The following is a 21,305-nucleotide window of genomic DNA, read 5'->3' on the forward strand; positions in this document are numbered from 1 at the left end:
GCTGGCAATCCCACATCACAGTGGGGATGGTAGGCTGTGTGTGCTGAACAGCATGCTGTGTGTAAACTCTGAGTGAGGGTGAGAACTGGGCAGTGTGTGTGTGTGTAGCCTATATTCTCAGTGGGGATGTGTGTGACTCGATCTGCTTTGTTTTGTGCTCAGTGGGAGCCAATGCTGAGAAAGTAGGCTGGATACTGCGTGTGTCAGTCTGACCTACAGAGGCGAGTGTGTCCTTAGTCACCCCACTGCAGACAGCAGGAAGTGTAATTAAAACCAGCAGGCCCAGTGCAGTTCTCCTCCCTCGTTCTTTTTTTCATCTCTCGCTCTTTTCTCTTTTTTCTCTTTCTCTCTCTCTCTCTCTCTAGGATGATGATGAATGGAACTTTATGACTCAATACTAATATGTCTCCAGGCTCAATGTGATATTTCCACTAATAGCATGCATAGAGAGAATATTTGTTTAACTGTATTTACCTACTGTATGTTTTGGTAGCCACAATTGACCCATTACATAGGCTTTCCTGAGGATTCTCAGGAGGTTTCCTCCTTTTTTTGTAACTCTTCCAGGGCATGGATGTTTCTCTCCAGTGGTGGGGTATCCATAACTAGTGGTACCTCTAGGATGATGATGACACCAATGGTTATTCCCAGGAGCATGACAAAGGGCTGGGTTCCTGTTTTGTGTGTTTAATGTCTCATTTGTTTTTGCCTGTTTTCTTTCCCCCTCTTTCTCTCCATCGTCCTGCTTGCTTTACATTTTGTGTCTGTAAGTATATTACTATTTTTGTCTCTCACAGGTAGATATCATTTTTCTCTCGTTCTCCTCTACCTTACACCCCCCCCCCTCCCTGTTTACCTCTTGTCTGTGACATTTGTGCGATGTATTTCCCAGTTCCTCACTGCACTGCACACCTATGGATCAGACATCCAGAAGGGATGTCAGAGATTTGATCCAAAGAGTCCCCCCACCCCCATCATCTCCTTGCAACACTAGCCATGCCCTGAAGACCAGATGTGACTTATTCTCAGACACCCAGAAACTACAGGAAGTACTCTTAACTGCCATGTAAAAAAAAAACATGTCAACTGTGACCAGCAGTAATGACTTTGAAGTACAGAGATTGTATTGAAACGGTGGTAGCTCGGCTGGCAAGTGACTGTGTTTTGACGGGTGCCTTGAAAGTGGCAGTCTCGTCTGTTGCTCCTGGTAACTGTGCCACTGCCATGCACAGTCAGTCGCTGAGCTACAAGTGGCAATCCCACTCTGCTTTGCCAGTGCAGGCAACCGTAAGCCCTCTCTAACGTGATAACAGGGATAGAACATCAACAGGGTTAGGTAACCACTTTATTTAACCACGCGACCACAGAAACGCGCAGGGACGCATATATATATATGGACGCTCCCACACATTTCAGGCCTTCCAACGCGAGCTTCAGAAATCCCTCACCTAATGTGATAATACCACATCAACAGCCGCTAGATAAACCCTTTATTTAACCTGGTGAGAATGGCTCTGGACACACACAAACAAGCTGGCTGACCACCTTCTGCTATTTTCTTCTTTCTTCCATTTCCTTTGGTTCAACTGCTTTTAAACACTAGTAAAACCAAATGCATGCTTTTCAACCGTTCGCTGCCTGCACCCGCACGCCCGACTAGCATCACCACCCTGGATGGTACCGACCTAGAATATGTGGACATCTATAAGTACCTAGGTGTCTGGCTAGACTGTAAACTCTCCTTCCAGACTCATATCAAACACCCCCAATCTAAAATCAAATCTAGAATCGGCTTTCTATTCCGCAACAAAGCCTCCTTCACTCACGCCGCTAAACTTACCCTAGTAAAACTGACTATCCTACCGATCCTCGACTTCGGTGATGTCATCTACAAAATAGCTTCCAATACTCTACTCAGAAAACTGGATGCAGTTTATCACAGTGCCATCCGTTTTGTTACTAAAGCACCTTATACCACCCACCACTGCGACCTGTATGCTCTAGTCGGCTGGCCCTCGCTACATATTCGTCGCCAGACCCACTGGCTCCAGGTCATCTACAAGTCCATGCTAGGTAAAGCTCCGCCTTATCTCAGTTCACTGGTCACGATGGCAACACCCACCCGTAGCACGCGCTCCAGCAGGTGTATCTCACTGATCATCCCTAAAGCCAACCCCTCATTTGGCCGCCTTTCGTTCCAGTTCTCTGCTGCCTGTGACTGGAACGAATTGCAAAAATAGCTGAAGTTGGAGACTTATCTCCCTCGCCAACTTCAAACATCTGCTATCTGAGCAGCTAACCGATCGCTGCAGCTGTACATAGTCTATCGGTAAATAGCCCACCCAATTTTACCTACCTCATCCCCATACTGTTTATATTTATTTACTTTTCTGCTCTTTTGCACACCAAGATCTCTACCTGTACATGACCATCTGATCATTTATCACTCCAGTGTTAATCTGCAAAATTGTAATTATTCGCCTACCTCCTCATGCCTTTTGCACACAATGTATATAGACTCTTTTTTTTCTACTGTGTTATTGACTTGTTAATTGTTTACTCCATGTGTATCTCTGTGTTGTCTGTTCACACTGCTATGCTTTATCTTGGCCAGGTCGCAGTTGCAAATGAGAACTTGTTCTCAACTAGCCTACCTGGTTAAATAAAGGTAAAACAATAAAATAAAATAAAAAATGTAACTCAAATTCAAGTGGAACCGTTATGTCTGGTTTAGCCAAAACGTCCAACAAGTCGTCTGAGGGTCGTCACTTAGCCGCACAAATGATTTGAAATGACACTGTCAAATTGAGAATCTGAGATTAATGAAAATGTCAGTAGCCTAGACCTGTGTGTGTGTGTGTGGAGACACACACATTGTACAATAGGAGGAGGAAATGATAGTCCTAAAAAAAAACTTTCCAGTTTCACTGGCTCACCCAATGATGCTCACTCACCGGCGGTGGCTAATGTGCGCTCGTGCCAAAAGCCTATCTCTTTTGTTTTAGTCTGTAAAACAATGCTTTTTGCTCAATAGGACAATTTGGATGTTGATAAAATGGGGCAGGGAAATTAGAAGCAAATCAAATGAACTCTGATTGCTTTTATTATTTTTTCCCATTGCGAACAGTAAAATATATATATATTTTTTAAGTTATCTTGTCACGAGAGGTACTGGATCCAGGCAAATAGGTTCCGGACCCTAGTGTTTGTGTTGACACGGCATGCTCTTCAATGCAGGATGGGTGTCGTGTTTGGCTGATAAATTTACTAAAATGGGAATAAAATAGACATTTCTACATTCAAATGGATCAGAGCATGTTGACTTGAATGGGGAATATCGTTTGTTTTAAATTATACTGTCAATCGTCCATAGGAAACCTATGGGAATCATAGAAATATAGGTAATAGAAAAGACATTTCCATGCAAGTTGGCCGCCGGACCAACCACCAAAAGTAATCTTTGTGGTAGTAATTCGGTACATCAATTTACATTTCAATGACGTACCAGCTCAATTGCAGTAGTCTAAAGCGGATATGTCCTTTCTATGAATTACAGTTATATTATGGAAGTGACAACCACCCTGCATTTCTAAAGGTATTATTAAAGGTACTGCTCTCTGACATCTTGTGTTCCTCCCCTACAGGAGAAGGAAGGCAGGCATCCTGCCCAGTCTGGAGGACCTGCTCTTCTACACCATCGCAGAGGGCCAGGAGAAGATCCCCGTCCACAAATTTCTCACAGTGAGTCATACACACACACACACCATCCTAACCCATTTTCATTATTAGACACCATTGTTCTCAGATTATTTGATGCTGTAACCATCTTCATCAATATTATCATTGTTGTTATCAGCATTATTATATTTACAACATCCTATTCAGAGCGACACAATTGCACATCACTATTGTAATTACATTTTTAGTAACATTAACTACATAAGGTTACACTGATCATGCTACATACTTCAGCACCACCACACAGTTTTCCATTGGCGCCATCCACATGATCATATTATTGCCATATTCATTATCACGACAGGTTTATTTCATAAGCGTTGGATCACTGCTGCTGCCCTGTCTCCTGTCTAGAGTTAATTGAAGTGAGTCCTCAGACAGAGTGATTGGGAGGTGGTTGAAGGGTGTGAAATCTATTCCCCCCCGGCCCTATCACGACATTTAGCCATTTGTCCTCTGTGTCACACATCACAGATTGAGGCGCTGCCAAAAGGTTGTTGACACACACACACACACACACACACCATCCTTTATTACTCCAGCTTATCTGATCTTATTGGGCTATTTATCACCAGAGTGTCCTCTTCACTGCTTTCTTTACACCCTTCCCTGGGTAGGAGGAATACATAACAGAACCTTGCACACATTGTTGTTTTTTGTGGTAGGGCATTCTCCAACGTTCTCCTGTGTCTCCTACTCAATCCCTTTTTTAGGGAACTAGGAACTGTGCCCATCTTCATAACCAGGGATATTGGGTTAAGAACTGTGCCCAGCTTGGATTGAGCCGTAGCCCCATAGTATATCAATGAGTTGTTTGACCCAATTTAGGCATACTGTAGATGATTGGGATAACAGCTACAGCAGGCTCTCCCCGCTGGTGGGTGTGCTGACCTGCTGTAACGTCCTCAAACAAGTGTATGACCGTCTAGTTCTGAAACTCAAAACGTTTGTTGTGTGCCAAGGGAAAAACTGTCAGGGAAATAGGGCTGTTGTGAATATAGGTGATTCTGTTGGAACTTACAGTCTGACTATCGCTGTTATGGTGCCAAGAATCACATACGTCTATATTTACAGCCATTGATTTTTTTTCTTTACAATTTCATGAAACAAATCTTATGGAGAGAACTATTTTCCTGACAGTTTTTCCCAACGCGGCGATATATGTAACGGCATAGGAGAAGATCTGCGGGCCAGCATATGATTAGACACACTCACGCACCCAAACCCACACGCCGATTCTGACACAATATTAGGAACACTAGGTGAATACGAACATGTACACACCGTCAAATAATAGCCCCTGGGTTTTACGGGAGGAAACGCAGCTTCGTGACTCTGCTACTTCACAGCTTCTCTTCCCTGACGCACATGTGGATTTTGAACCAGGCTAGGCCTGTGAGAGGTTTTGCTGAGAAAGCGGCTTCCCGTAATCATGTGGTAACCTCGTGTTTGAGCGTGCTAACTATAACGATGAAGTTGGGGGGGGGGGGCATATTTGCCTTTATTCTATTTATCGAATATCGGTGGAATTATCGTCCAATATCAGTAAAAGGCCAATATCGGCTGATTTTAATATTGGTCTTTAGGTCCCAGATCTGGTTGTGCTCTTGCCAACTTCATTTCTATTTGGCATGACAATCAGTGACGAGTTGCCATGATGGCACAAACATTCTCGGGCTATATACAGTATATACTGTTTTATTTTGATTTTTTTTTCAGGACTTTGCCTGTCTTCTATAACTGTTTTCCCAGGCCGCTTGAATAGCTTCCTTTCCTTGATTCCTTTCCTTCACGATCACAGAGAGCTAATCAGGTCTGGGAAGTGCTAATAAAGGAGAAGAGACCAGGCCGCTTTTCATACGCCTTTAAACACAAAGGATATGTTTTGTTTTTTTTCCCACTTTGGGCCCACCAATGTTAACCGAGTTTCTGTGACTGCTCAGTGCGGGCTCACCAAGGCTAAACCAGAGTTGTGACTCTTCCCCCCTTCTGCAGGCACTAAAGGCCACGGGACTACGCACAGGAGATCCCCGGCTGAAGGAATGCATGGACACCCTTAAAGTCACCCTGAAGAACACCTCGGACGGAGTCATGCTGGACAGAGACCTCTTCAAGAAGTAAGTGTTGTTCCCCGGTGCGAATCAGAGATGCTCATTAGTGTTAACGATATATGTATTGATAGAATGGGGCGTGAATATGCTGTTGGCTATGCTTTACTCTTTTCACAATATTGTACCCACCCGAACAAGGCTGGCTTGGATATTTTCTTTTCACATCTTTCAGCACTGTTCAAGCAACTATGGTGAATGCCTAACCCGACCAGCTCAGCTCGTCTCAGTAGTGTGAAAAGCCCTAATGAGGGATGATTGATTCATGACTGCGAGTTGATGTCTGTGCAGGCAGAGCTCCAGTTCCTGCGTGTTTTCCTCATAACAGCTCTAGCTCATGAATCATTCAGCCCGTCTCTTCTCTGGGTTAAGATGGAATCCATTATTCACGTCTCGCCCGCCTGTGCCAAGCTAGAGGAAACCCAGTGATCTACTTCCTGCCACAATGTCACACGGCCCGGATTGACCCTAATTGTTGACATCCTGTCCTGAACTTATAGCATGTCTTTAATGTATATTACAGGACATCATGCAGTTGTCTCACTGCAGCATGTGTTATGTTATAGTTTTGACGTCGTGATAATTCACTGCATTATTCATTATAACGGGTTGGCTTAACAGAGAGCGTAACCCCAAACCCTTCCAGAACAGGTTCTGAGCCAATAGGATGTGTCAGGCCAAACTTTTGACATGGTACTGCATGTGTTATGTTACAGTGAGCAATATGTTTGAACTTTTGACTGGTACTGGTACAGTGAGCAATATGTTTGGAACCTCAAATTGCAATAAACTGGCGGTATCGAAGGGCAATCCATATAGAATCGCGCACATTGGGCCTGACAGTTGTCATTAGCGGTCTTATTTCTAAGCTTCTGTGGCGAAGGGAAATGACTTAGCAGTGCATGAGTACACTCATTCGTTCTCTCTTCCTCATCTTACTTAACATCACACTCTGGACACCGTTAAGCTACACTGCCCTAACTGGCCAATTAGCAGAGGGGTTCCCAAACCTTTTCACCCAGTCCACCCTTCCTGCATTGTGGAACATCCCACGTACCATGTCTTACTATTGGCACAAGTACTGTTCAGGACACAAACTGTTCACACCCCTCTTGTTGGAGAGAATTTTGCAGGGAAATTTATTTCCTGCAATTCTACACATTTTGTTATGGGGGTGCAGAGAAAATGTTGCTGTTTTTAAACCACATTTTTCTTGCATTTCTATACATTTTGCCATGTCTAACGTGTATTCATGTGATATATTTTAGCAACTCAAACGTTACAACAAAATCTATGGGCTGAATAACCTAGCAAAAAAAAAATTTAGTTGACATGGGCTAGTTGATCTGGACATTTCTAACAAGTTATAAATAGCTCTCTAAGGTTTGCAATGACTGATATGACAAGAGGAAAACTGGTGATGCTCTACACAATTTCGAAATTGCATTCTACTATTACAACTTTCAAGAGTATGTTGAAAGCTGGACTGAGGTAAAAAAAAAAGAAGGAAAAAAAGAGGGGGGTTTGGGAACCACTGACCAGGCACTTTCATTCTCTCTGTTGTCACCCGCTGAATACATTGTGGGTGTGGGTGGTAGTAGGCTGGCCAGGTTAACATTGACAGGGCACTGTGTAAAACGATAGGCTCTGTCCACTCGTCCTTTCTGCTGCTGATGGACGTTAGACTAGACAGGGGGTCCAGACCTCCTGGAGTAGCAGAGCCAAACCACAGAAAGTCTATGTACTGCAGTGTTCGGTCGTAGGCTCAAATGACTCCGTTGATTGGCGTGCGGTGCTTGCAACATCAGGGTTGTATTCATTAGGGCACACTGTATCAAAACGTTTTGTAACGGAAAAACGTTTCTTTATTGGAGAAGTTCAGGTAGTCCCTCCCTGTTTCTAATGTTTGTTGCCCAACGAATACGACCCAGGGCTGCATTCTGAACATTGCAAATGGTAATGTCTTGTGTAGAGCTCACATGATTGCTCGGCTGGTGCCGTGTCAGGTGTTCGCTGCCTGCTTTTCTGCCCAGTGTCACCCGTCACCACAAATGAAATGTCAAATATCTATGTGTGGCAATGGTCAGCTATTTTTAAGACACCGGGGCAAGGCGGAAACGAGTGATGGCACTACGATACAGTCGCACTGAAACTGGTCCGTCTGTCCGGAGCCAAACTGGTCTCCATGTCCACACGCCATGCCCAGTTATGCCCATGCCAGTCTTCCTGTTTTCATCTGCATCTAGAGGAAGTGCTGCTTGGTACAATAGTTGTCCTTGTGGTTTCCAGAAAAGTCTGTGTGCGTATACAGTTCATTCTGGGTGGTTCCCTAAAGACAACCCTTCTGTTATTCACCCCCCCCTGGAATAGTTTGTCCCTGGAACATTTCTGTAACAGCAGCCTGCTCGCTGAGTCTCCAAGGCCTAGCTTATAGTTCCCTGAGGGACGTGTATGTAAATTATTGCAGCAGAGGGATGGTGATGGAACTATGGGATGTCTGTCTCCTGGACACACCTGGGTGTTATATCCTTCAATGTGTTAAATGCTAATATTGGCTAGCAACGCTCTCCTGAGGCACATTGAAAACAGTATCCCACAAGAAACCATGCATTCAAACCTTTTTTTAGATACAGTATGGTTATCGATTTGTTCTTCAAGGATGGAAGAGCTAGACCAGGTCCCAAGGATCTTTAGGAATAAGGCACTGCATCTCAGTGCTAGAGGCGTCGCTACAGACACTCCGGTTCGAATCCAGACTGTATCACAAGCGGCCGCGATTGGGAGTTCCATAGGGCGGCGCACGTCGTCCGGGTTTGGCTGGTGTAGGCCGTCATTGTAAACAAGAATTTGTTCTTAACCGAGTTGGATAAGGGTTAAATGAAATAAAAATAAAATGATCAAACATGCCCTAGTTGCCACCTCACTTTTTTCTTTTTAGTAGGCCATATACTGTGGTCATTGAGATGAGCATCTTTTTATGAATGTTCATGTAGCACTCGCAAAGCTACAGTAAGTGAGTTTTGTTTATCTTAAGTTAACCAGGCATGTGGCGTTGGCGTTAACTGAGAGCATCTGGGAATACTTATATTAGGCTTATGTTTCCCCCCCACTTACACATAATGTTTTTGTGTGTGTGCATGCGACGCGTTCATGTGTTTTAGTATTTCATCCCGTGGCCCCAGGCTATTGTTAGGTTCTAAACCAAGAGCACAGACTCGCAGACAATTAGTAAAGCTCAAACCAAGTGTTTTTTTTCCACCCACTGGGTCACACAGCTGCATAAGACAGAGATGTATTTAAACGTTCATCCTTACACATCTGAACAGCCAGTACATCTCTGTTACTAGACAGGACTTCAGTGATGCATGGTCTTTCTCACCTCATCTGACCTGACCTCGGCCCATATTCCTGACTTGTACCAGACTGTGGCCCTTCTCCTTCCCATGTATCCCTGATGTCTAACAATAACATGTTCTGACCGAATGTAAACATTCTACATTCCCCTCTCTCCCTCAGTGACATGAATAAGGATATTTTATATTTAAGTTTAGAAGTCAGAACTCATTTTGTTGCTCACCATGGCTATGTTAGCTCCATGCTAACTACCTGAGCTAAGAGGGACTCGTGTCATGTAATGTCCAAATAACCTCTACCACCCTCCTTCCTCCAGATGTGTCCAGAGCAACATAGTCTTGCTCACCCAGGCCTTCCGCAAGAAGTTTGTCATCCCCGACTTCCAGTCCTTCTCTTCTCACATCGACGAGCTCTACGAGAGTGCCAAAAATCTGACCGAAGGCCAGGTTGGTAATCAGCCCATCCTGGGGGAGGTGGGTGGACGCCATCCTTCTCGTTGGTCCTGTAGTCTGCCTCTTTCACCTTTTTTTCTTTGTCTTCCACCTCTGTGGTATCGTCAATGGCAGATAGCTGTGTAGCTGGAGTTTTCTTATGTATCCTTTTCTTCTGTGTGTGTGTGCTTAACTGTACACGCTTAGAAAAAAGGGTTCTTCGCCTGTCCCCATGAACTCAAAAGTGTTCTACCTGGAACCAAAAATGGTTCTCCTATGGGAACAGCCGAAGAACCATTTTTAGGTTCTAGACAGCACTTTTTTTTCTTTTTCTCAGACTATGTATTTTTGTCAAGGGAGTCTTACACGAACAGTTTGGATTACAGGTGTTGGAACTATTTTTCTCTCCACCGCAGGTTGCAGACTACATCCCCCAGCTTGCCAAATTTAGCCCAGACCTGTGGGCCGTGTCTCTGTGTACCGTGGATGGACAAAGGTTAGACTCGCGCCTCACCCCACCATTATGTACTCACAAAGCTTTTATCATGTGATTGAGACAGGGTTATTATTATTATCTTTAAGACCAACAGTTGGTAAGTTGGTCAACAGTTGGCAACACTGAAAATGCACATGCGTCCCGCTATTTAACATCTGCAAATTTAGCCAGTGATAGGATATCTCAAGGCCATCTGAACTGGGATAAGGGCCAGCTAAACTTCCAGTAGAAGCCAAACATTACGATGTGGGGTCTGCAGTTTAGTTCTGGCGCACTCATTGATAATAGATATGGTAAAATAACAACCAATCTTAGGGGGTGTTTGTGTGTTTTTATATGTCCGTAAACGACACTATCTCTCTTTATGATGTTTGCTGTAGGATAGAAAGTCATAAAGATAACATTGGAATGAGGTGTTTTGTTTATGTTCGGTTTTTATGATTTACAGCATGTTGAAACACCATGATGCACTAAATTCGGAGGGGCAGCTATCTGGATGCCCCTTAGCAGCTCTCCTTTTCTTTCTCTGTCGTTCTTACTGTCTTTATCCATCTTATCTATTCCCCCTCTCTCTTTCAACCTACCTCTTCCTCTCGGTTTCTCCATTTCTGCTCTTCATCTCTCTTTCCTTCTACCCTGTCTTCTTTTTGTTCCGTCTGTACTCCATCCGCCACAGTCTTTCTCCCTCTACCTCGTTTCACTTTCTTCCACCCCCTTCTGAGCTTCTCACATTTCTGTGTCTCCTCTCCCCGTCTCCTTTAACCTCTAGCGACGAGCAATCCCGTATCCGGGAGCGTAATCATAGCCTCAAGCGCATTACCATAACGCAACTTTTCCTATTCATGAAAATCGCAAATGAAATGAAATAAATATATTCAAACACAAGCTTAGCCTTTTGTTAACAACACTGTCATCTCAGATTTTCAAAATATGCGTTACAGGCAACACTAGACAAGCATTTGTGTAAGTTTATCATGGCATAATGCTATGCTAGCTCTGCTGGCAGCAGGCAACATTTTCACGAAAATAAGAAAAGCAACCAAATTAAATCATTTACCTTTGAAGAACTTCAGATGCTTTCACACAGGAGACTCCCAGTTAGATAGCAAATGTTCCTTTTTTCCAAAAATAATATTTTTGTAGGCGAAAAACGTCCCGTTTGTTCATCCTGCTTGGCTGAGAAATCGACCGAAAAATACTTCAACTATAACTCCAAACTTTTTTCTGAATTTGCTCCATAATATCGACAGAAACACGGCAAACGTTGTTTAGGCTCCATCCTCAAGGTGTTTTTAACATATGTATTCAATAATATATCCGTCGAGGCAGTTGGTTTCTCATAAGAAACGATTGGAAAAATGGCTACCTCAGTATTTTACACAAGGTTTTCTCCGGGAGACACCATGCGACCACTTGACCTATATGGTCTCTTACAGCCATTCTCCAATGGAAATGCCTAAAAAGACGTCACAATGCTGTAGACACCTTGTGGAAAACGTAAGCTGACTCCTAGCTCCTTCACAGCCATATAATATATATAAGGAGCCATATAAGGAGGCGGTTTCAAATAATGCTGCACTTCCTGATTGGATTTTTATCTGGGTTTCACCTGTAACATCAGTTCTGTGGCACTCACAGACAATATCTTTGCAGTTTTGGAAACGTCAGAGTGTTTTCTTTCCAAAGCTGTCAATTATATGCATAGTTGAGCATCTTTTCGTGACAAAATATCTTGTTTAAAACGGGAACGTTTTTCATCCAAAAATTAAAAGAGCGCCCCCTATATCCAACTGGTTAATGATGGCCCATGAGTGACGATGTCTGGTCATAGTGACCTTCTGTAACAATCTGTTTACTCGCTCACGCCTCTCCCACTTGATTATATGGTGTTGACAGAGCCATCATTCGCTCCAGATATTGCACACTGCTTTAGTGTTCAGCCGCAACAAGAAAATCTCCCCAGTTGAATAGTTCCTGCATGCACACAGCGGTTCTTGGCAGAGTTGAAGCCAATATCTGCATTGGAATGATATTTTTATGAACAATTTCTAACTGTCCTCAAGCCGTTCTTGTGATATCAGTGTTATTATTACCTTAACAAAGCTTCTCTCACATCAGTTTATCATGTGACGTGATGACACATAAAGTCAAATAAGGTGAATCTGGTTTGTGATGTGTAGGAGGCCTTAAAGAACAGGGAAGTGGGACTGGATTAACCTGTACTTAAGCCTGCTTTTGTTTCTCCTCAGACACACGGTAGGCGACACCAAGGTCCCCTTCTGCTTGCAGTCGTGTGTGAAGCCGCTGAAATACGCCATCGCGGTGCACGACCACGGCACCGAGTACGTGCACCGCTTCATCGGGAAGGAGCCTAGCGGCCTGCGCTTCAACAAGCTCTTCCTGGACGAGGACGGTGAGCTGTTTCTCAGAGCTGATCCTGCTGGGGCACAGAATTAGACTAGAATGACCAGAATGGGGAAAGCCCCTCAGATCATGCAGGGACCAGTTTGAATCCAAATCACAATAATGTTGAATCCGTTAAATTCTGTATCCCTGTCATCAAATGTTATTTCAAATCAATACAGGTCAGGTAAATAGGCAGGTACAGCGTCACTGTGTCGAAGTGGACTGTTTTTTCCCACCTGTGTCCAGACATCTCAAATAAATAAAAAGGGTATTTTTCTGAGCAGAATAACGTAGCTAGATCAACGTACGCCATAGCCGCTTTGCCTTTGAACGCCCTCGTCCCCTGTCCTCTCGCCATCCCCTTTGTTTGATTGTTTTACCTCTTAAGTGCTTTTGATGAAGAGCCCACAAGTGATGTCTCTTTCTCCAGTCCCCTCTGTCTACACATCGATGCCTCGAGCGTCATCATCCATCCAACACAGTTATAGATGCCACTGCTTTCTAACTGCTCTCCAGCTGATGACGCATCCACCGCGGAATACAAGGCGGGCTGATTGGTTGTAAATGTTGACATTAAAAGAGTGGGGAGAGGCCCTTACTTGCACCACACCAACCCCAACCGCCTTAGTCTATTTTCAATCCAACTTGGCCTTTCGGCAACTGTTGCTATGGCAACGATGAAACTTGAATGATTCAGAGGTCATTCCCTCCCTCTGCTCAGTAGGGGTGGGCTGACGTATGATGAGGAGTCGGGTCTCACACAGTGTCCTGCTGCTTGCTTTTCCACCTATGATTCTACATCTTGCTCCCTCTCAGAATACCAATAGAAAGATCAATGGTGACCCAGGAATAGAAGAGAACCTGTCAAAGAGTCCCAAAGTGTTGTGTGTGTGTCCAAGCTGGCTGTACGGAAACCTCAATGTTTTTTCCTACACACACATAATGTAGTCAAAGTAAAGGTGACCTTCATTCCCTCAACACATTTGACTACCAAATGGAGGATACGTTTCACTGTCCTCCTCACCCTAAGAAATAGGATATGCTTGTGCTGGTAAATCAGAGCAAACGATAACTATACATTTGTATTGGATATGTTCAGGGGTTACCTCCTCCATTTCAATACATTGACAACTCTGTTAAATTTGCGCGCGTCATAAAGATACAGTATGTAATGACGTGCCGTCAAAAGTATTAACACCCTTGACTTTTTCCATATTTGGTGTTATAGCCTGATTAAAAAAATAAATAAAAAATATTCAAATTATTTCAAAATGAAAAGCTGAAATGTCTTGAGTCAGTAAGTAATCATCCCCTTTGTTATGGCAAGCCTAAATAAGTTCAGGAATAAAAATGTGCTTAACAAGTCACATAATAAATTGCATGGACTCACTCTGTGTCCAATAATAGTGTTTTAAAATGTTTTTTTTTACTACCTCACCTCTGTACCCCACACACACAATTATCTGTAAGGTCCCGCAGTGAATTTCAAACACAGATTCAACCATAAAGACTAGGGAGGTTTTAAAATGCTTCACAAAGAAGGACACCTATTACATAAATGGAATATCCCTTTGAGCATGCTGAGGTTATTAATTATACTTTGGATGCTGTATCAATACACCCAGTCATTACAAAGATACAGACGTCCTTCCTAACTCAGTTGCCGGAGAGGAAGAAAACCGCTTGGGGATTTCACCATGAGGCCAATGGTGACTTTAAAATGGTTACAGAGTTTAATGGCTGTGATAGGATAAAAGTGAAGATGGATCAACAACATTGTAGTTACTCCACAATACTAACCTAATTGACAGAGGGTAAAGAAGGGAGCCTGTGCACAAATCAAATATTCCTAAAAATGCATCCTGTTTGCAACCAGGCTCTATAGTAAAACTGTTAGAAAAAATGTAGCAAAGCAATTAACCTTTTGTCTTGAATACAAAATGCTATGTTTGGGGCAATTCCAATACAACATTTTACGGAGTACCACTCTCCATATTTTCAAGCATAGTGGTGGCTGCATCATGTTATGGGTGTGCTTGTAATCGTTAAGGACTGGGGAGCTTTTCAGTAGCAACATTTTAAAGGAAAGTCTGCTTTCCACCAGACACTGAGATTAATTCACCTTTCAGCAGGACAATAACCTGAAACGCAAGGCCAAATGTACACTGAAGTTGCTTACCAAGTAGACATTGAATGTTCCTGAGTGGCTGAGTTAGTTTTGACTTAAATCTAATTGAACGTCTATTGCAAGACCTACAAATGGTTGTCTAGCAATGATCAACAATCAATTTGACAGAGCTTGAAGAATTTTGAAAAGATTAATGTGCAAATATTGCACAATCCAGGTGTGGAAAGCTCTTAGAGACTTACCCAGAAAGATTCACTGCTGTAATTGCTGACAAAGGTGCTTCTACAAAGTATTGACTCAATGTTTCTTTATTTCATTCTCAATACATTTGCAACATTTTCAACAACAAAAAATGTACTTTGTTATTATGGGGTGTTGTGTGTAGATGGGTGGTACAAATATAAATTGTGTCCATTTTTAATTTGCACTGTAACAACAAAATGTGGAGTAAGTCTAGGGGTATGAGTACTTTCTGAAGGCACTAACTGTCTCAGGGTTGCGTTCAGTCACTGAAACCCCATAAATCCTTAGTGCTGGTGCACATCTGAGTAGCAATCTGGGCCCATATCCTCAAAACTTCTCAGAGTAAGAGTGCTGATCTATGATCAGTTTAGCCTTTTAGATCATAATAAATAACATCAAAATGTATTTTTTATATGGACAGATCCTAGATCAGGACTCCTACTTTCAGACACTTTGTGGATACGGGCCCTGTTTGCGTGGGCCATGTGCCACTGTTCTCAGAATCCCCTGGTGGAGGTGCCAGGATAGCTGTGTCAATTTGGTGACCGTTATGTAAGGAGGTTAAGACTCACTGCAGCGAGAGAAGTAGCCTTGACATTTGGACATTGAGCAGGACCCAGATCATTTTGTTTGTTTAGTGTTCATTTCACTTTGCCCCTAACCCTGACAAATCTCATTAGTATCTAAGTAGTCGGAGAGAAAGTGTTTGTCTGTCATGTTTGAATAACAAACCTGATTGATTCAAGTGCAGGCTTGCATCTGTTCTCAGTGCTCTATGCCAAATGACATTTGCATATCCATTTCATTACAATACATTTAAAAAAGGGTTGCTAAATTATTAATGGATTGTCTAGTGTTGACAGTGGTCTGTGTTTGATATGGTTCTAGGAATTTGTATGTCATTTTTACAATGAAAGCCACGTCACTCCAACATTCTTCGTAGCAAGCATTTATAACAAATACCATAGTACACTTTTGAAAAGGCTCTGCAAGGAATCATTCCCACTCTAGGTCTTTGAGATTTGTAATCAATATTTTAAGTTGGTGTATATTTTTTCCATTTTTTTATTCCAGATAAGCCCCACAACCCCATGGTGAACGCCGGCGCTATTGTTTGCACCTCATTGATAAAGGTATGAATCCACTTGTGTTTCTGTGTATTTTTACTGTCTGTCTCATTCATAGTTCATACCAATGACCTCCGGCCCAGATAAGGTAAATTTGCCTTGTTCGCTCTGTGCCAGCGTCGATATTTGACGAGCGCCGTGATTTAACACAGGGGTCTTCAACCTTTTCTTGCCCAGGGGCCCCAGTCATGGCACACCGGCGACCCAGGGACCCCATCATATGTTGGCAATTAGGTCAATGGTAATGGCAGGGAGAAGTAATCAACATTTTAAATGAATAGATTTGGTAGATTTGTTTTTCTATTTTTTTTACTGTAGGTATGTACAAAATTAGCTTATTCTGTTATTGCTTGCAATATTGATAAAAACAGAGTCCGGGTCAGTGTGGTAGACAGATAACGTTTGGAAAGCCTCAAGGGGGTTAACCTAGTTTGTCATCATCATCTTGTTTGTCTGAGAGAACACCTCTCGACTTAATAGAGGCATGAAGTCGACTGCTAGGTGACTGCCATGGCGATTAAGGCCTGTCGTAATTCTCCCTGAGAGGGATTTAGGGCAGCCACACTGGGACATGATTTTGCCGCCCCCGGTGATAATAACCTGGATGGACAAACAAAGACACACACACACAGACAGAAAGGCAGACACACACAAACAGACGAAGCTATGTCAGAGAGATCATGGAGCACTTTAGCTGAGCCCGCCAAGCAGGGTTTCCGTTAGTAAAATGTGGCACTGGACATTTGCCTGGCAGCATTTCAATTTATCAGACCCGTATGAATTGGGTTCGTAACTTGGTTAGGCCGTCCACCCACGGTGCTCGGAAGTACAGAAATCCCATTTAGATTAGGGTAATTAATCTTAACAGAACATGCAAAGACGTGCATCCATACCGAATTCCGGTGCGCACTTTGAAGATGTTAGAGTAACTGTCCACATGTAGTTTTCCTCAGCCAACAAGACGAGTAACGAACAGTCAAATCACTAGTCTATGTCAATCTACTATCCCCTATAGTAGAAAAGTTGACCTATTTTATTGGTCAGCTTGGCGAGAAAGAAATAGCCTATTCCAAACAGACTCTGGGACAGTTGTGGGACTATAGATCCCAAAGTAGTAGGCTACATAAAACAACGTTAAAAAGCAATGAGGCTGATACAACCGATCAGAACATTTAGCTTAAAATGTTGATAAACTATGATATCTTCACATTATAAGTGTAGCAATGCAGACAAGGCAGTAGGCTAGGTGTGGATGTTCATCCCATAATACAATCAGTGGGAAACCACAGAGAGGAAAATATCCATTCGAAATTTAGAAAGAGGGGAGATCTAAAGATGCAAAGACTACAAATAGCACACGAGAGAAATAGAGAAATAGGCTACTGCTTTCAGTGGCATATGGAAGACTTCCAAATGCCATGCATATGGTCGGATTCATAATATGTAGTAAAACGTTCAGGTTTCAAACAATTAAGTACATGTTTTCAAAATGCATACTGCCTCCAGCTCATTGCAAAGTAGTGTGACGCGTGAATGAAACCTGCCTTCTGTTACCTATGCACAGGCGAATAAGAAGCGTGCTTCAATTACTAGTTGAGAAATAATAATAGTAACTCATTTTAATAGGTGATTGCCTTTTAGAATTGTTATGCAATGATTGGGTTTATAAAAGCACCTTTCACTCCAGCAGCAAGGAAAGAGCTGTTTGAGGACCGAGAGCAGCAACTCTCGTGCTGTCTGACATATTTTTCACTCAAAGGCGCTGTATGATTTGCGTGTGTGATAAATAAGATGCATAACGAGTTTACTCGCGCACCAATTGAATTCCACTAAATAAACATGACTTGTCAAATATATTTCAAAAGCCGCTAAGGTTATTCCATCTACTTGTTTGGTTCACTCTCTTTTCTTCAAGGAAACAATATTTCCTCTTTTAAACGGGCATTGATCCTGAGCTGATCAATTGGAGAAGCTAGTGCTAGCTTTTGGTGTCCCTCGAAGAGGTTTGCTACACTATTACAAAAAAAGACACTAGGAACCTTAAATGATACTTCAGCTGTCCCCATAGGATAACCCTTTTTGGTACTAGGTAGAGTCCTCTTAGTTCTAGGTAGAATCCTTTTTGGTTCCATGTAAAACCCTTTCTGCAGAGGGTTCTACATGAAACCCCAAATATAGGTTTCTCCTATTGGGACAGCCGAAGAACTCTTGGAACTCTTTTATATTTTCTAGTCATTAGCTTAGGCTTCTGTGCCTCTCCACACCTGTCTAGACCTAATAAACTGTCTCATCTTCTCACTGTTGTCGTCTCTCGACTCCTGAGGACAGGAGGATGTCACCCCATCTGTCTGCTCTTTGGAGAGGATGGACCAATAGGAACAGAGTAAACACAAACATCACAGACGTGATTGTCTGTTCTCGTTGCTTGTTGAGACTCGTTGAACATTAATATGAGGCTTGTTTTGTTGTGGAATTGACCTTTGTTCTCTCTGAGAACTAGGCTACTTTTTCTGGGACTATAGGACACATGTTGTTTGGTCTGATCTGTTTGTACAGTTTCCCCATCTCCTATGGTCATTGGCGTAACATTGACTATAGGAGTTGGCAAGAAAACACAAACCGATCTGGGAGCAGGCTTGTTGTTGACCCGCCACTCGCTGTCAGAAAGAGTCTGGGTAGTTATTTGATTAGCTGTTCATGAGTCGTATTGCTTGGGAGTAGAAGCTGTTAAGAAGCCTTTTGGACCTAGACTTCGTACTCTGGTGTTGCTTGCCTTGCGGTAGCAGAGAGAAGTCTATGACTAGGGTGGTTCGAGTCTTTGGCAATTTTTAGGGCCTTCCTCTGACACCACCTGGTATAGAGGCCCCGGATGGCAGGAAGCTTGGCCCCAGTGATGTACTGGGCCGTACGCACTACCCTCTGTACCAGGCGGTGATGCAACCAGTACTCTTGATGGTGCAGCTGTATAACTTTTTGAGGATCTGAGGACCCATGCCAAATCTTTCCATTCTCCTGAGGGGGAATAGACGTTGTCGTGCACTCTTCATGGCTGTCTTGGTGTGTTTGGACCATGACGATTTGCTGCTGATGTGGACACCAAGGAACCTCTCTCAACCTACTCTAACACAGCCCCGTCGATGAGAATGGGGGGGGGCATGCTCGGTCCTCCTTTTACAATCGTCCACGATCAGATCTTTATCTTGATCACATTGAGGGAGAGGTTATTATCCTGGCACCACACTGTCAGGTCTCTGACCTCCTCCCTATAGGCCGCCTCATCGTTGTCGGTGATCAGGCCTACCACTGTTGTGTCATCGGCAAACTTAATGATGTTGTTGGCGTCGTGCCTGGCCTTGCAGTCATGAGTGAACAAGGAGTACAGGAGGGGACTGAGCATGCACCCCCGAGGGGCCCCATGTTTTGGATCAGCGTGGCGGATGTGTTGTTACCTACCCTTACCACCTGGGGGTGGCCCGCCAGGAAGTCCAGGATCCAGTTGCAGAGGGAGGTGTTTAGTCCCAGGGTCCTTAGCTAAGTGATGAGCTTTGAGGGCACTATGGTGTTGAACGCTGAGCTGTAGTCAATGAATAGCATTCTCACATAGGTGTTCCTTTTGTCCATGTGGGAAAGGGCAGTGTGGAGTACATAGAGATTGCATCATCTGTGGATCTGTTGGGGCAGTATGCAAATTGGAGGTGGTCTAGGGTTTCTGGGATAATGGTGTTGATGTGAGCCATGACCAGCCTTTCAAAGCACTTCATGGCTACAGACGTGAGTGCTTCGGTCAGTAGTCATTTAGACAGGTTACCTTAGTATTCTTGGGCACAGGGACTGTGGTGGACTGCTTGAAACATGTTGGTATTAAAGACTCAGTCAGTGACAGGTTGAAAATGTCAGTGAAGACACTTGTCAGCGCATGCTTGAAGTACATGTCCTGGTATTCCGTCTGGCCCTGCGGCCTTGGGAATGATGACCTGTTTAAAGGTCTTACTCACATCGGCTACGGAGAGTGTGATCATCAGCTGTCCGGGACAGCTGATGCTCTCATATGCATGCTTCAGTGTTGCTTGCCCCGAAGCGAGCTTCAAAGTCATTTAGTTCGTCTGGTACACTCGTGTCACTGGGAAGCTCGCAGCTGTGCTTCCCTTTTTGTACTCTGTAATATTTTGCAAGCCCTGCCACATCCGACGAGCGTCGGAGCCGGTGTAGTATGATTCGATCTGAGGTCTGTATTGACACTTTCCTTTTTTGATGGTTCGTCGGAGGGCGTAGAGGGATTTCTTATAAGAGTCCCATTCCTGGAAAGCGGCAGCTCTACCCCTTACCTCAGTGCGGCTGTTGCCTGGTTGGGGTATGTACGTACGGCCACTGTGGGGACGACATCATCGATGCACTTATTTATGAAGCCAGTGACTGATGTGGTGTACTCCTCAATGCCATCTGATGAATCCCGGGAACATATTCCAGTCTGGGCTAGCAAAACAGTCCTGTAGCTTAGCATCTGCGTCATCTGACCACTTCCGTATTGAGCGAGTCACTGTTACTTCCTGCTTTCGGAATCAGGAGGATAGAGATATGGTCAGATTTGCCAAATGGAGGGCGAGGGAGAGCTTAGGTGGTATAGGTGTAGTATAGGTGGTCTAGAGTTATGTATAATTTTTATTTGATCTGATTGCACATGTTAACATACTGGTAGAAAATAGGTCAACCGGATTTAAGTTTCCCTGCATTAAAGTCCACGGCCATTCGGTGCGCCGACTCTGGATGAGTATTTTCTTGTTTGCTTATGGCCTTATGCAGCTCTTTGAGTGCAGTCTTAGAGCCAGCATCAGTTTGTGGTGGTAAATAGAGAGCTACGACAAATATAGATAAACTCTCTTGGTAAATAGTGTGGTCTACAGCTTCTCATGAGATACTCTACCTCAGGCGAGAAAAATCTTGAGACTTCCTGAATATTAAGATTTCTAGATGTTTTTTTACAAATGGACACAGACAGCCACCCCATGTCTTACCAGAGGCAGCTGTTCTATCTTGCCAATGCACTGAACCCAGCCAGCTCTGTTATTCATGTCGTTGTTCAGCCACGACTCTGTGAAAAATAAGATATTAGTTTTTAATGTCCTGTTGGTAGGATGGTCTTGATCGAAGCTCATCCATTGTTTTATCCAATGATTGCACGTTGGCCAATGGGACTGATAGAAGAGGTAGATTACCCACTCGCCTTCGGACCCTTACAAGGCAGCCTGACCTACGTCCCCGATATCTCTCTTCTTC

General features: G+C 43.6%; 1 protein-coding gene across 6 annotated transcripts in view; it reads left to right on the plus strand.

The window, feature by feature from the left end:
- LOC115108057 (glutaminase kidney isoform, mitochondrial-like) overlaps positions 1-21,305 on the plus strand; it is a 64,330-nt gene that overhangs the window by 18,197 nt on the left and 24,828 nt on the right. For 4 of the 6 annotated variants that reach the window (XM_029632016.2, XM_029632023.2, XM_029631979.2 and 1 more), the window contains exons 2-7: positions 3,645-3,741; positions 5,734-5,855; positions 9,517-9,673; positions 10,048-10,127; positions 12,377-12,540; positions 15,979-16,037. In XM_029632016.2, the coding sequence (XP_029487876.1) occupies positions 3,645-3,741; positions 5,734-5,855; positions 9,517-9,673; positions 10,048-10,127; positions 12,377-12,540; positions 15,979-16,037 (679 nt within the window). The remainder of the gene's footprint in view (positions 1-3,644; positions 3,742-5,733; positions 5,856-9,516; positions 9,674-10,047; positions 10,128-12,376; positions 12,541-15,978; positions 16,038-21,305) is intronic. The other 2 variants (XM_029632033.2, XM_029632006.2) reach the window with 1 other exon arrangement.

The sequence above is a fragment of the Oncorhynchus nerka genome, linkage group LG3 (genome assembly GCF_034236695.1).
Source record: "Oncorhynchus nerka isolate Pitt River linkage group LG3, Oner_Uvic_2.0, whole genome shotgun sequence".
Lineage (NCBI taxonomy): Eukaryota > Metazoa > Chordata > Actinopteri > Salmoniformes > Salmonidae > Oncorhynchus > Oncorhynchus nerka.